The sequence below is a fragment of the Triturus cristatus genome, chromosome 9 (assembly GCF_964204655.1).
Source record: "Triturus cristatus chromosome 9, aTriCri1.1, whole genome shotgun sequence".
NCBI lineage: Eukaryota > Metazoa > Chordata > Amphibia > Caudata > Salamandridae > Triturus > Triturus cristatus.
In genome coordinates this window covers 1,045,277,054-1,045,290,439 of record NC_140592.1, presented here as the reverse complement: position 1 = coordinate 1,045,290,439, position 13,386 = coordinate 1,045,277,054, and the positions used below count along the sequence as shown (strand labels likewise).

Genomic DNA, 13,386 nt, shown 5'->3' with positions numbered 1-13,386 from the left:
CAGATGCATAGCGTCACGAGGTTGAAAGTCTGCAGCTGGTAATGCCTGTTTCGGGTTTAATGCATGGGCGGCAGTGAGCTCCTCCACTTGAGATGCACTCTCTATGCATGGCCCAGGTCCAGATTCTGAAAAATGAATATAATTATTATAATTAAAAATAATTGCAAGAATTATTCGTTTGACTAATATAAATAAATATGTATATGTAGCTCATACTGATGTGCTGGGCCACCACCTGACTGCATTAAGTTACTATGTGATTCAAACTGGTCCTCGCCTAACACGCCTTTGATAGGGCGAGGTCTCGTCCAATGAGCGCACAGCGCGCAGCCAGCACTGTATATAAATACCACTCACAGAGCACTACTCTCGGATTCTCGACTGACCATCCATTCGGGTAAGAGATGAGCTTGGGGAGGTGGTTTGTGTGGGTGATGTGGGTGCATGTCTGAAGCACGCTGCGCGTTTTAATGTCTTGTATTGTACTTAATACTTATGCAGGTGTGTATATTACTCAAGCTTTTAAGAAGTGCGCATTAGCATGTTTCCAATATACCAGTGCAAACTTTGTTTTAAGTTAATTTTTGTAATCTAGAGCTTTATCTGTAAATTAAAACAAAATGCGTGTCGCTAGGAAAACTATTCAACACTATTTGTTCACGAAAAGACTTTTCGTAGAGATAGAAGTAAAAAGACAAATGCCACTGTGGGCAAAACATTGCGCTTTGAGGTTAACCCCTTCAGGCTCTCTTTACTCTTCAGTTGTTTTTTTAAAATTTGTTTTCAAATTATATTGATTTGAAAAAGATGCACTCAGATTGCGTCCACAGTCATTTATTATAAAAATATTGTGTTTTTTTACTCGAATATTTCACTTCAATAGACCCTGGGGTGCCCAGTCCCAAGCCCCCCTCCCTTTTAGTGGGGGGCGTCTTGTTGCATCTTGTCCTCTATCAATCCAGGGGCTTGTCATCCCCTCTGACATGCTCCACCACTGCAGCCCTTTGCCAAACACCGAAGTACCGGTCCTCACAATTTCCGAAATGTTCTTTCTTTGGTCTCCATCTCACTAGTTACGTCTCCATGCTCAGGAGAGGTCCTGTCCTTTGTAGCATGAAGGACATTATCTTCTTACCTTTGGCCCCACGTGACGGGCAGAAGGTTTAAGAGTGGGATCCTAGTAGCATCACCATCGGACTTGTAGAAACTTCTGCAGGGGCTTTGAGACCCTGGCCTGAGAGCTCCTGACTGTGTTCGGGGTCCCCTTCATGTACTTTGCAGCGGCCGCGCTTCAGGTTTCGTTACCCCCCTGGACAGGTCTGTTGCACGGAGCCTAGCAGAAGTAGTTAGGCGCTTGTACTGAGATACAGGAAGACAAGATGTGAGATACAGTGACTGCTCATGTTCACACCATTCTACTAAGATGGCTTTCTGGAATGAGAATTCTGGTTTCCTGGTTTTGGAGCTGATAATTCAGCCACTTTCCTCTCCACGTTAATACACGTAAATGATTGCACTGATCAATATACCACTGTAGAAGTAGTATTAATTAGCTGACTTAATAATACTGTGGAGGGCACTGAGAATTCATGCATCATTTTTCATGAAAGGAGCGCTGCCACAGAGGACGCGGGTCACGACCTTGAAAGTCTGCAGCGGGTGATGCCTTCCTCTGGTTTATTGCATGGGTGGAGGGAGCTCCTGCACTAGGATCTGCTCTCTGTGCATGGCCCCACTCCAGATCAAGAAAAATGAACATCTTTATTGTGATTTAAAAATAATCACAAGTTTTCTCCGTTGAACTAATTTAAACATTTCTCTCTAGCACGTGACCTACATCTTAAATAGAAAAGCGCAACGCTCCTTTGCCTTCCTTTCTGCTGTAAAAATATTCAAATGCGATGAAGTTGATTTCATTTGAGTCTTATCAAAAGTGCTCCTCTTTGCTGTGTGTCAGTGTGTGTCGCACGTCTCGTGCCAGTTATTCTGACGCCATACACCCTATGCTGCCTTTAGGGGTATGTTACGAGTCATAAAAGATCGTCTTAGTGCAAAGATCAAGTTTCCTGTTCCACTGTTTATTTTCTCTGATGGACTTTTCTTTCCTTCACAGACCTTTGTTTCTTCTTTGAGGACCTCAGACCACACCCTCCCAAGCCATGGACCACTGTAAGTGATTCTTGCTCTTAATTTCTTCCTGTCATGACAATCTCATCCTCTATGTTCTTTGATGTTATTAATAGTTTATTATAAATTTAAATAAATCATATTAGGACTAACCAGTGACACACCATATTAAACCAATGCAAAGTAGATACATTTAGAATATAACAAAGTGTTCAAAATAATCACAGTGTAATTTAACAAGCATTATATTATTAGAATGCATCAATTCTAACTATGTTTAATATATCTGCAAGACATTCAAAGAAACAGGGTACTAGTGCAGGGTTAGGAGGAAGCCTGCTTACCCAGTATCACCATGCATGTTCATTTACACTGGCGAGCCTTCAGCCTGTGTGCACTTCAGTGCACTAGCCTGATTTACTGCTGTTCTCACGAGTTAACTGGGCTTTAATTTTAGTCTTACACAGTTGCGTGTTTTCAGTCAGATCATATTGGTGGAACAATCAGAGACGTGGGCCATGCAGATCAAAGTATGTGATAATTGATCTTCAAGCCACACTGTGTAAAAGGGCAATATGTGTTCAATCCAACAGCACAGTATGTCAGGTGCTTAAGTAATACGACATACAGAAAAGGATCAACATTTTGTTAGAAATATTTTAGCCTTAGACAATTAAAAAATTAAGTTGCAAATGTGTAAACCGAATAACTGGGGTGCAAAGGTACATTCTGGCCAATGGCCCATCACATTGCATCTGTGAACTCAGTGCATTATATATTAATGTGATTCTTGCATCATGTACTATGATATAATTCACTCAGTATCACCAGCAATTATCTCTGGGCCCTCAATCCAATCATTTGTCCCCATTTTGATACCACAAATGCCAGTGTCAAAGTTGGTGGTATAATCCACAAATCCACTGGAGAGTGAACTAGCCAACTAGCGAGGCTGTTTCCAGCCAGTAGGATTAGAGCTGGTGCACCATGAATTATCATCATGCTCCCATGAAAGAGTATCTGATTCAATGACTGAGCCCCATTCCTCTAAATGCTTATGGAGTATCCTCCCCGGGGATTCAGAACTCTCGTGGAGGCTTGATTTATTTCTAAATAATTTAAATATAAACCAAAAATATCAAAAACGTTCTAACAAGGGAAAACGCATGTAAATGACCTGATTACAAAAACGAGTTCACTAGAAAGTCACATATATTCATAGAAACGTACAATATGTAGAGAAAATCCAAATGTGATTCACAACGGCCAGATTGCTTTTATTTTGCATGTGGAGATATCACTTATAGATAAGTATGTTCTTTCACTTCTGAAAATGTTTCTGCAATAATGGATGTCTAGGGGAGGAGGTGCACGTGTGTCCCTAGAGGAATGTCAGACGGGGTGGCCATGCAAATGAGGCCAACATTCATAGAGTCATAGTTTTGTGGGTATTCACAAACATTTGCAATAACTATACCCAACTATCCATATTCCTATATGGATAACGAAGTGTGCAAACTTGCAGAGAATCCACAACCCCCATGTTTCAAGGTGGTGTATGTCAAAGAATGTATTCATATGGAAAACATTTTACAGATGTAAAAAAACCTATTTGATAAACTTTATGCATATTCATTTTCTGTGTGTTGCTGAATCTCGACTCCCAAAATATATTTTCGTTCTTTGATAGAAAATATTTCCTTTCTTTGTTGAAAAAAAAATAGATCAATAGAAACATTTTATTATCATCAAAACAGTAGTTGTACTACTATCCAATAGCAGATGAAAACCAGCATTAAGTATACATGTTGCAAAAATGTGATTTTTCTACATCAATTCAAATATTAATTCAATTCGACCTTGTCTTTTTAATTTACAGCACAAAAGCAAAAGCAGGTAAGACACTGTTTAACATACTTTCTAAGATGGTGCAAATTTGGTGGCAGAAGTTAATTATATAAAATTTCCAACACATTTAAAGAGTGCTATTTACCTACCTCATGCAATGTCTAAAATAATGCAAAAGGAGAGTAGATTTGGACACCACTTCCAACTGCAGACTTACACCTAAGGCGCCGATTCCGATGTCGAACGGACTCAGGTCCGTCCGACATCGGTCAGGAGCCATAACCGACTGACCTGCTGTCGTCGGTTACGGACCTGCTAGTACCATGCGACTGAACAGGGTTCGGTCGCACTCGTACACAACACAATGCAAGCATGCATTCTGAGCGGAATGCATGCTTGCATCGTGGAAAGCAGGGGTGCAGTTCATCCCTGCACCCTGTGGGCGGCACCCCAAGGTGCCTGCCACCGGGTGCAGGGATCCACAGAGGGGCACCATAGGTGCCCCCAGGCCACCATACGGCAGGCTCGCACCCATCGGGGCCCTACTGGGGGCCCCCAAAGATAGTTTCCGACTGCCTTTTCGTGCCGGAAAAACCGGCACAAAAAGGCAGTGAAAAACTGCCATCGTACTCCCTCGGTCGCAAAGAGGCGGCCGGGGGAGTACTGAGGGATTTCCGGATGGCGGACGGGCTCTCCGAGCCTGTCGTCCGCAATCCGGAAATCCGTGTCGGATTCCTTTCCGACCGAGCCCATCAGAATGGCTCGGTCGGAAAGGAATCCGGCCGACACGATCCGAATCGGTCAGAAGGGCTCCGACCGTCGGTCGGAGCCCTTCCGACCGAAATCGGAACCAGCCCCTAAGTGTACACTTGAATGTCTCCACATCCTGAAATCAGAGAGTGGAGACATCTAAAACTTAATTTGCAAGTGCACAGCCTACTAATAACTTTCTATGTATAGTATGAGCTCTCTGCCACCGGGCGGAGATCACCCTGAGGAAACCAAGGTGAAAATTATTATTAATTAAAAAAGATTATAAAAATCTTTTAATGCAAACTACAAATGTAAAATAGTTGAGTTGACAACAATTATTTATAACTAAATAAAACAATATGTTACAGCACATTAGCTCATCCAAATACATTTTTGACAAATCATTTAAATATATTAATATATAATAATTTTATAAATATTTTTTCTACCAAAATAATACCTTCTATCCTACCCAACATTTATATTTTTATTTAATATTTAAGAAATTGAACCCAAAAATTATGTTTAATTAATGTAATTACAAAAATGAATACATGTTTAAAAATGAAATTGAAAGTTTGTTTTTGCAAAAATGAGATAATGAAAACATAATAAAATATTAAATTATCCATTCTGTATGTTTTCAACACTAATCCATTTATTTAATTTAAAAGTTGAAATAATTTAATTAGTTTAACATTATTTCCCATGGGATGTTTGATACTGCCAAGGCTGTTAGAAACAAATCAATCAAATCTTTCTACATAATTTGTGTATTAGGTTTTGAAATATAAATGCCTACTCATTTTTATTCAATGTGCCGCTTACCAATTTTTTGTTCATATCGAGCAAAAGCCCATAAAACGAATCCAAAATTCATATATTCAGTTTAGCATGGCTGTAAACTAACACAAACACCAGTGAAGCATTCCCTCGTTTACAATTTGTAATTTGTTAATTCTGTTGACTCTGTGGCCCTGACACAAAATATCTACCATAGGCATTATTAGAGATTGGTGAGACTTGGAATGGGGTAGCAGGTGTATAAAGCAGTTGATATTCAAGTGCTCTTGAAAACTCTTGAAAACTCCCACAGATCTATTCATGATGTCATGCAAAGTCAAATTGAGTTGTGTTGCTGAGCTTGTGAAATAATGAATTAAAATGTATTGTGTAGAAAACATTGATATTTTATTTATAATAATACAAACACTGAGTTAAGGTTCAAGATGATCTTAACAACAATAAAAGTTATACATAAATAAATAATGACCAGCAATCCAGCCAATTAAAATTTAAAAGATACAAATAACTAGTAATCACTCGACTTAGTGAGCACACAATTCCACCTATAGATCATTTTATCACATCATGCCTTTAATTGTAGACAAAATAAGTAAAGTCCAAGAATTTGGACAATTTCCCAATAAATTGATTATCTTTTGACAGTATGCGGTGGTTATATGTATAGTTCTAGTAAGTGCTGGACACAAGCAGATGATGTGCTCAATTGACTCATCCTTATATCTGTAGATTTTGCAGAGCTTCAACTTTGAGCACTGCCGGTACCATGTACCCTCTAACTGCCATATCGATATACATAATAAACAGAATCTTAGATATTTTCTTTTGCAGGCTGGCTTGATTGATGACAAAAATAGCCTGTTTTTAATTCAAATAAGTAGTGATATAATAATCTACATTTATGTATCACTGTAAAATGTCAAGGTCCTTCTGCCTGCTATTATGCTTGAGGGTCTTCAATTAAGGCCTTGAGCTCTGGCTGACAAATATTTGCAAGGTCTGTTACTGAAGGAAGTTTATTGTCTGAATGATCTTGTCCACAGCCACACTCCTTAATCTGGTTTTAGAACTGATAGGATGTCTGCGTTTCAATAACATCTGTTGTTTGATAGAGGTATCTTCAGTGGCAAAAACATTTACAGATACGATGTAGAATAGCCTATGCATGATTTTGGTCTTCCCCAAGTTCACTGTTAGATGATCATCTAGGTTGTAATTTTGTTGATGTAATAGCTGAGATTTGAGCCCTGCAGGAGTAAAAGAAAAGCTGAAAATATCATCTGCATTTACCAAATAGGTGATAAGGATATGTACAGGTGAAATACCATCTATATTATCAAGATATTGGTTTATATATGACATGTATAAAGCAAAAAGTCATGGCTGCAAAAATGCATCATGCTTTTACCCATTGTAGGTTGTTGTTTTAGGAGAGAGTGACTTCCCGCAGAGCTTCACTTTAAGACAGATTCCCTCGTGTAGGGATATCAAAACGTGTAATAATGAGTGATCAATTCCCTATTGCACAAATGTATCCCCATAACGTTCTGCTGTTAACATCAATGTATAATCCATGTATCATGCATAAAATGTGACATTTGCTTTTAATGTCCTATTCACGAATTGAGTAAGTGCAACAATATTGTCCATTTTAGAGCATCCTAGGCCTGAACTCGGGATTGATTGGGAGCGTGTAAGTTCTGCTTTTCAACCCAAGTGTGCAGATTGTTAATTAGAAATTTACCAAAACAACCTCCACATTGATGAGGGCAATGAAATGATAGTTTTAGGGATCATCAGATCTCCCTACTTTTATAGTGAATGTATTAACACCCCTATGCACGAGTGAGAAATGTGTCTGTTTCCAGAATTTTTAAGAATGAATTTAGGAGCAATGTACTCCAAAGCACCGGATCTGATTTTAAGACCAATTGGAATATCATAAGGGACTGCCACTGTAGAAGTTCAAGCATTTTTAATCAATCAGATAAAAAACATTTTTAATGCTTCTAGTCCACAGTTTTGATACTTAGGAAAGTCAGATGTGTTACTTGCGTAAAGGCCGGTAATATATGTTGTCGACTTTTCATATGGTATATAATAATGAGTTGTATCTTTGTAGGTTCCCAAGCAATGTCCACCTATTGACCAAATAGCTTTCTATTTTGTGCGTGCAAAGTGCAATCTACTTCTATTTAGGTTGTTTCTTGAGCATTTATTTCTATTTCTCTTATCTCCCGTTTATAGCGTTTCTTCTTCTATCTAATCTCGGATGCTCGAACTGAACCTCGCAGGGCTTTTTAGAAAGTTCTTAATTGTCTACAGTATTTCCTTATGAATTTTTGGAATTAGACCAGAGAACCTACCTTTGACTGTTAAAAATATTTTACCACATTACTCAGCTGAGGAATCTATCTATCTCTGACCCTCTTCCCAGTAAAACTATTTTATGTATTGGAGCCCAGTGTACCATACATGATGGGAGGAAGAGGGTTTTATAGAGCACCCACAAACCTACCTGCCTGTGACCATAAGTGAAAATGGTCAAATTGTTGGGTGCACAAGTAGGCTCACCTCTGGAATAATGTGGGGCATTTGTTGACTTTTGCCTCCATCCTCTTCATCCTAATACAAATGTAGTTTTGAAAACTATCCTGAAAATCTGATTATTCTGTCTGAGAGCTTTAGTTTTCACTACTAACCACACCACATAAAAAAGGGTTCAATGGGCTGGATGTAGATAGATGGGAGAGTCCTTTGGGACCTGACAAAAACCCTGTGACAAACTTGAACAGCATTGTAGGGCAGGAGAATACTACCACTTACATGAGATGAAGGAGTAGACTTCATTCACTGTTTACTCCATCTGCATCCTATATGGTGTAAAAGGGGGGAAAAGATAGAATAATGCAAAGTAAATGCCCTTCACTTAGGACAATTTTTAAATCATAGTGACCCTTCTTGCCTACTAAAAAACTGCTAACAAGAGTACCTCTGGGTGAGCCTGTTGAGTAAAATAATTGCTGGTAAAGAAGCGCCTCTATGATGAAGCAATCAGAAACTGAAATTTTGATTAAATGATAAAAGTCCCACTCAGTATTGTTATATTTCCCTACATCACAGCCTTTGCAGCTAAATGACCAGTGTACAGGGCAGTGAAAAATACACCACCCTTTGCATATTTTGAGAGGGATTTATTGTCAACAATATGTATTTGATTTCCAAATAAGCATATTTCTAACAAAACCCCACATCAGCCCATACAGCGCAGACCCCAGCTGCCAATCCTCCATGTCTATCAGCGTTTATTGCTCATCCCGATCAACCATTAGCCATTAGTGCTGCTACTGCAACAGCCAGTATTGATCACTATCCATAAGCCAGTTTTGCTCAGCCAACATCAATCAGTATTGCTTAGCCATGATAGCCAATATTTGTCTTACCTCACTAGCCAGTGCTTTAGAGCCATTAGATGGCATTGCTCCTTAGCCAGTGATGTCCATACTCAAATATCTAGTATTGCCACCTTCCATCAGCTAGTATTGTCAGTCCTTAACTGCTGCCATTGCTCATCCAGTCATTGCTAGTCTTGCTCATCAACCATCAGGCAGTGTTACCAAACTACATCTGCTAGTATTGGCCCTCCCTCTATCAGTATTGCTCACCTACCATGCATCAGTATTCCCATTACTCCAGCCAGCATTGTTCATTCCCATCCATCTGTATTGCTCATTTACCATCTGCACCTTTTGGCAATGCTCAAGCCAGTACTGCATATCCCCATCAGCCAGTATTAATTATCTGCAATCCATCAGTAATGCCAATACTTTATACAGTATTGTTCATCCCACATCAGCCAGTATTGCTCACCCACCATTCATGAGAATTGTGAATACTTCAGCCAGTAGTGCTGATTTGCCATTAGCCTGTATTGCTTATTACCAAATCACCAGTATTGCTCTTCCCAAACCAGCCAATATTGCTCACCCCACATCAATGATGTTTATGAAACTAAAATGACCTAACAAAACACTAGTGCAGTTCCTACAAAACCCATCATAGCTGATATAAACAAATTGGAGCCAACTGAGTAAATCTTTCACTAAGAATTAGATGTGGAAATACAGAGTGGAAAAGCCCTCAAAGATTGTGAGCATTCACAAATGTACTTTGTTGTGGCTATTCACAAACATTTCATAAGCCCAGTCACACCCTATACAAAGGTCAATGATTTACAAGAACAGTAGTAAATCCATTCCAGGATGGGACTAGTAAGAGGGGTATACTTCTAAAAATGGCGAGTGTGTTGCCGAAGGTGCTTCTCACAAGCAAGAAACATTTTCCCAATGGACAAAACAATAATTCAAAGTGCAGATGCTTTCATTCAAGACACTGCCTGTGTGCAACTGTAAACTGAATTGATGCAGAACTGCTTTCTCGTGTTCATAAACAAGAAATCACAAAATTCTTCTACCAGTACTTCTGTGAACCTCGGCCTGTCAAGGCGCTACATATCTATTTGAAAAACCTTAGGTAATTCCCAAAAAATCACAAGTTTGTTTGTATCTTAACGAGTAAATGATCCTCAACCTAATAGACAACCTATTTTGTTTATTTTAATAACTCTCACGCTTTGCACCTTTAGTACTTTTAAGTAAAATTCATAATATTCTTCCAATAGAGATACATAAACTGAAACTCTATCAAACTTTGTTTCCAGATAAATGAGAATTAAAAAATAGCAGAGAGCAGCGGCAACCAGTTACAGCTCCTTTGTCTCATTTAATAAGTATTGTTAGAGCAAATGGCGAAATGTGACTTCTCTCTACTGGAACCTTGTGAGCAAAACAGGAGCAGAGTTGTGGGCACAACATTCATACATCATCTGCTGTGATCTTCGTTGGCACACTTGATTTCCGATGTCATTGACAATCTCATCAATTATGTCATCAATGGCAAAATGTTTGGTGTTATAAAATTAGCAAAACAGTTGCTTTACTAAAAACTGTGTAGTTGTTTAGGGAATATGAAATTTAAAAAAGCATGGAAACAAAAATCTAAACTTTTTGTGTAATTTAAGTGTTATAATACGCTGCATGTAGATGTGTAAAAATGGTATTATCTCAACTGCTGTTACCCTTCCCAAATCCAGGACCAGTGCTGCATTAAGATAAATTGAGGCAGCTGCCTTACTGTGCCACCACAAGATGCCACATGAGGATAGCAGGCTTCACAGATAGCCTTTTTGCTACAGGAAAGGGAGCCCCAAATGGAGAAATATAATTTTGACTGGGGCTTTGAGAATCATTGCACTGGATCTGCTGAAATTTACCGAAATTGGGGTGGTTCAAATGAGACACACATCCTTGTTCTTCATGGGATCAGTATTGTGCATGTCATTGCTTTACTGATCACCTGATAACTATGTTGAGTGTGTGTATTGTACATGCTTCTGTTTGCTAAATAACTGTGCTTAACATTAAACAGATTTTGATTCATTTTAGTGAACCAAAAACTGACCATCTCTCCATCTTCTCTTCTTTCTTTTTCTTACTAGGGAAAGGAAAGTGAAGGAACATGCGGAGTTCAAAAAGACCAATATGGACAAAAGCAAGACCAATCACAAGACAAAACACAGGACAAAGGCTATGGCCAGCAGCCAGGACAAGGAATCAGTCCTGGAAAGGGAAAAGACCAAGAAGCAGGCCAAGGCTATGGCCAGGACTATGGGAAACAAGGAGATCAAGGGACATGCTTCGGAGTAGCACAGGGAAAAGGTGAAGCACAGGACCAGGGAAAAGGCCAGGGATATGGTCAGGGAAAAGACCAGCCAAAAGACCAGGCATATGGTCACGGAAAAGATGTTGGAAAAGACCAGGGGAAGGACCAAGGAAAAGACCAAGGAAAAGGCCAGGGAAAAGACCAGGGATATGGCCAGGAATATGGTCAGGGAAAAGCTGAAGAAAAACAAGTGGGAGGCGGCAAAGCACAAGACCAGTGGCAAGGCTATGGAGATAAACAAGGAAAGGGCCAAACAGAGGACAAGGGAAAGGGTCAAGAATATGGAAAACAAGGACAGGGTCATGAAGAGAGCCAAGGACAGGGATATGATGGAAAGTGCCAGGGTAAAGACAAGGGACAAAAGCAGGGAAAGTAACTCAGGCAGTTTGTATTAAGGGAACACGACATGGAATACTGCAAATGAAATCCTTCGTCTACTAAGACATGTTCTACAGCATCTGCATTCAACAAACATCTCTTCAATTAAAGACCCTCAAAACTACGCAATCAAGCTCTATCTAGATATTATGATTTGACATTTTTAAAATGGATACAGTTGCAGTGGATACTTTAAAATAAATATATGAATCAGTTATCACTTGCTCAGTGCATTCCATGTAAAAAAAATTTTTAATTGATTTGCAAAACCACTATTTCTACAATTATGTAGGACACTAGAGAAACAAATTGCATTGTCAGCTCCTGGAACATATTGCTCACTATTGAGAGGTATTATTTTTTAGGACGGACTTAACTCCCATTCAATAGTCCGGAGAACTAGAACTTGTCAAAACCACACCCACACTGATGATTTTTATCCACACAGTGGTTGCGTTTAATCAATTGCTTGAGAGAAATGTAGTTATACAGCTTCCTCTCTCCCATCACTGGATTTAGGTATAAGCTTAAATGCATAGATCATGGTGGGCTTCTTTCTGTGTCTTTATGTAACCCCCTTAATTTCTACACACAGCTCTCTATTGTGTGATGTAATATATTCAGGAGGAAACTGGAGATAAGATGGGCAAATGTAGCAGGATACAGGATTGTTCGGGCTGGACTGTTCCCATTGGGCGCAGGGTCAAGACTGATTTGCATATGGCTGGGTCCAAATTGGAATGGCATGGTGAGCAAAAAAACAATGGATTTAAGCCCAAATCTCTGTACTGGGGTGAATGTATGAAATTGTTCTGCATTCTGTCCATCAATTGTTCTTTTTACATAATTCTAATAGCAGATGAAAGTAAAGAGATGCAGAAATGCCAAGAAAAGATCAAAAAGGGGAAGAAAAGCAGAGAGAATGAGAGAGAGAATGATGGAAGACATCCATATGCCTAGTGTATTTCTCACTATGTTTATTTGTTTTGAACATTTATTTTATTGGCACTGAGTGCGGACAGAGGCCTGCTAAACAACTCCCAAACAGGCATGATTTGCTATATCTGAGTGCCTTGCTCTTGAACTGCAGCCCCTGCTATTGTAACATTGGTTTGACTGTTTCGCAGAGGCTCACGCTTCCACTGAAAATTAGTAAGACATCAATAGCTTATTCTAAGGAAGCATTAAAGAAACAGATCACCCTCCTGCATATTGCCTTTGGGTCTGTTAGAAATTGGGGAGCATAATACTTGTTTCCACACTTCATAATATATTTCATGCATCTTTAAAGGCCTTCTTGACCCCTGACACTTGTATTGCAGTAATCCTGTTTCATAACTATAAAAATAAATGAATTACAATCTCATATTGGCCTGAAAAGATCAAATCTGATATAAGTCATTCATTTATTGTCTTTGTTTTGGCACTTCTGACTGAAGGTTTTCCCATCTGTAAAGGCCTCTTAGCAACACTGTCCACACTTTCTATAAACCGGGAATTTGATGAGGAATACTCAGAATACCCAGGAGGAAGGGATGAAAAGGATTACTGTCCTTAAACGTGCTAGTAAAAATGCGGTGCCATCATCTTTTCAAAAAGGGATTTATTCTAGACTCTATCTCCACTACTCAATGGTGGAAATGACAGCAGAAGCCGAAATGCCTTTAAAGTAGAATCAGCTGAACAGGTTAGTGG

General features: G+C 39.2%; 1 protein-coding gene across 1 annotated transcript; it reads left to right on the top strand.

Annotated features, from left to right (window-relative positions):
* The first annotated feature begins 260 nt into the window (after positions 1 to 260).
* Positions 261 to 11,908, top strand: LOC146799334 (uncharacterized). The gene is made up of 4 exons (XM_085626887.1): positions 261 to 397; positions 2,114 to 2,169; positions 4,007 to 4,023; positions 11,090 to 11,908. Exons 2-4 carry the CDS (start codon positions 2,160 to 2,162, stop codon positions 11,687 to 11,689), a joined length of 627 nt encoding a protein of 208 aa, XP_085483013.1. The 5' UTR covers positions 261 to 397; positions 2,114 to 2,159; the 3' UTR covers positions 11,690 to 11,908.
* Positions 11,909 to 13,386: the final 1,478 nt, after the last annotated feature.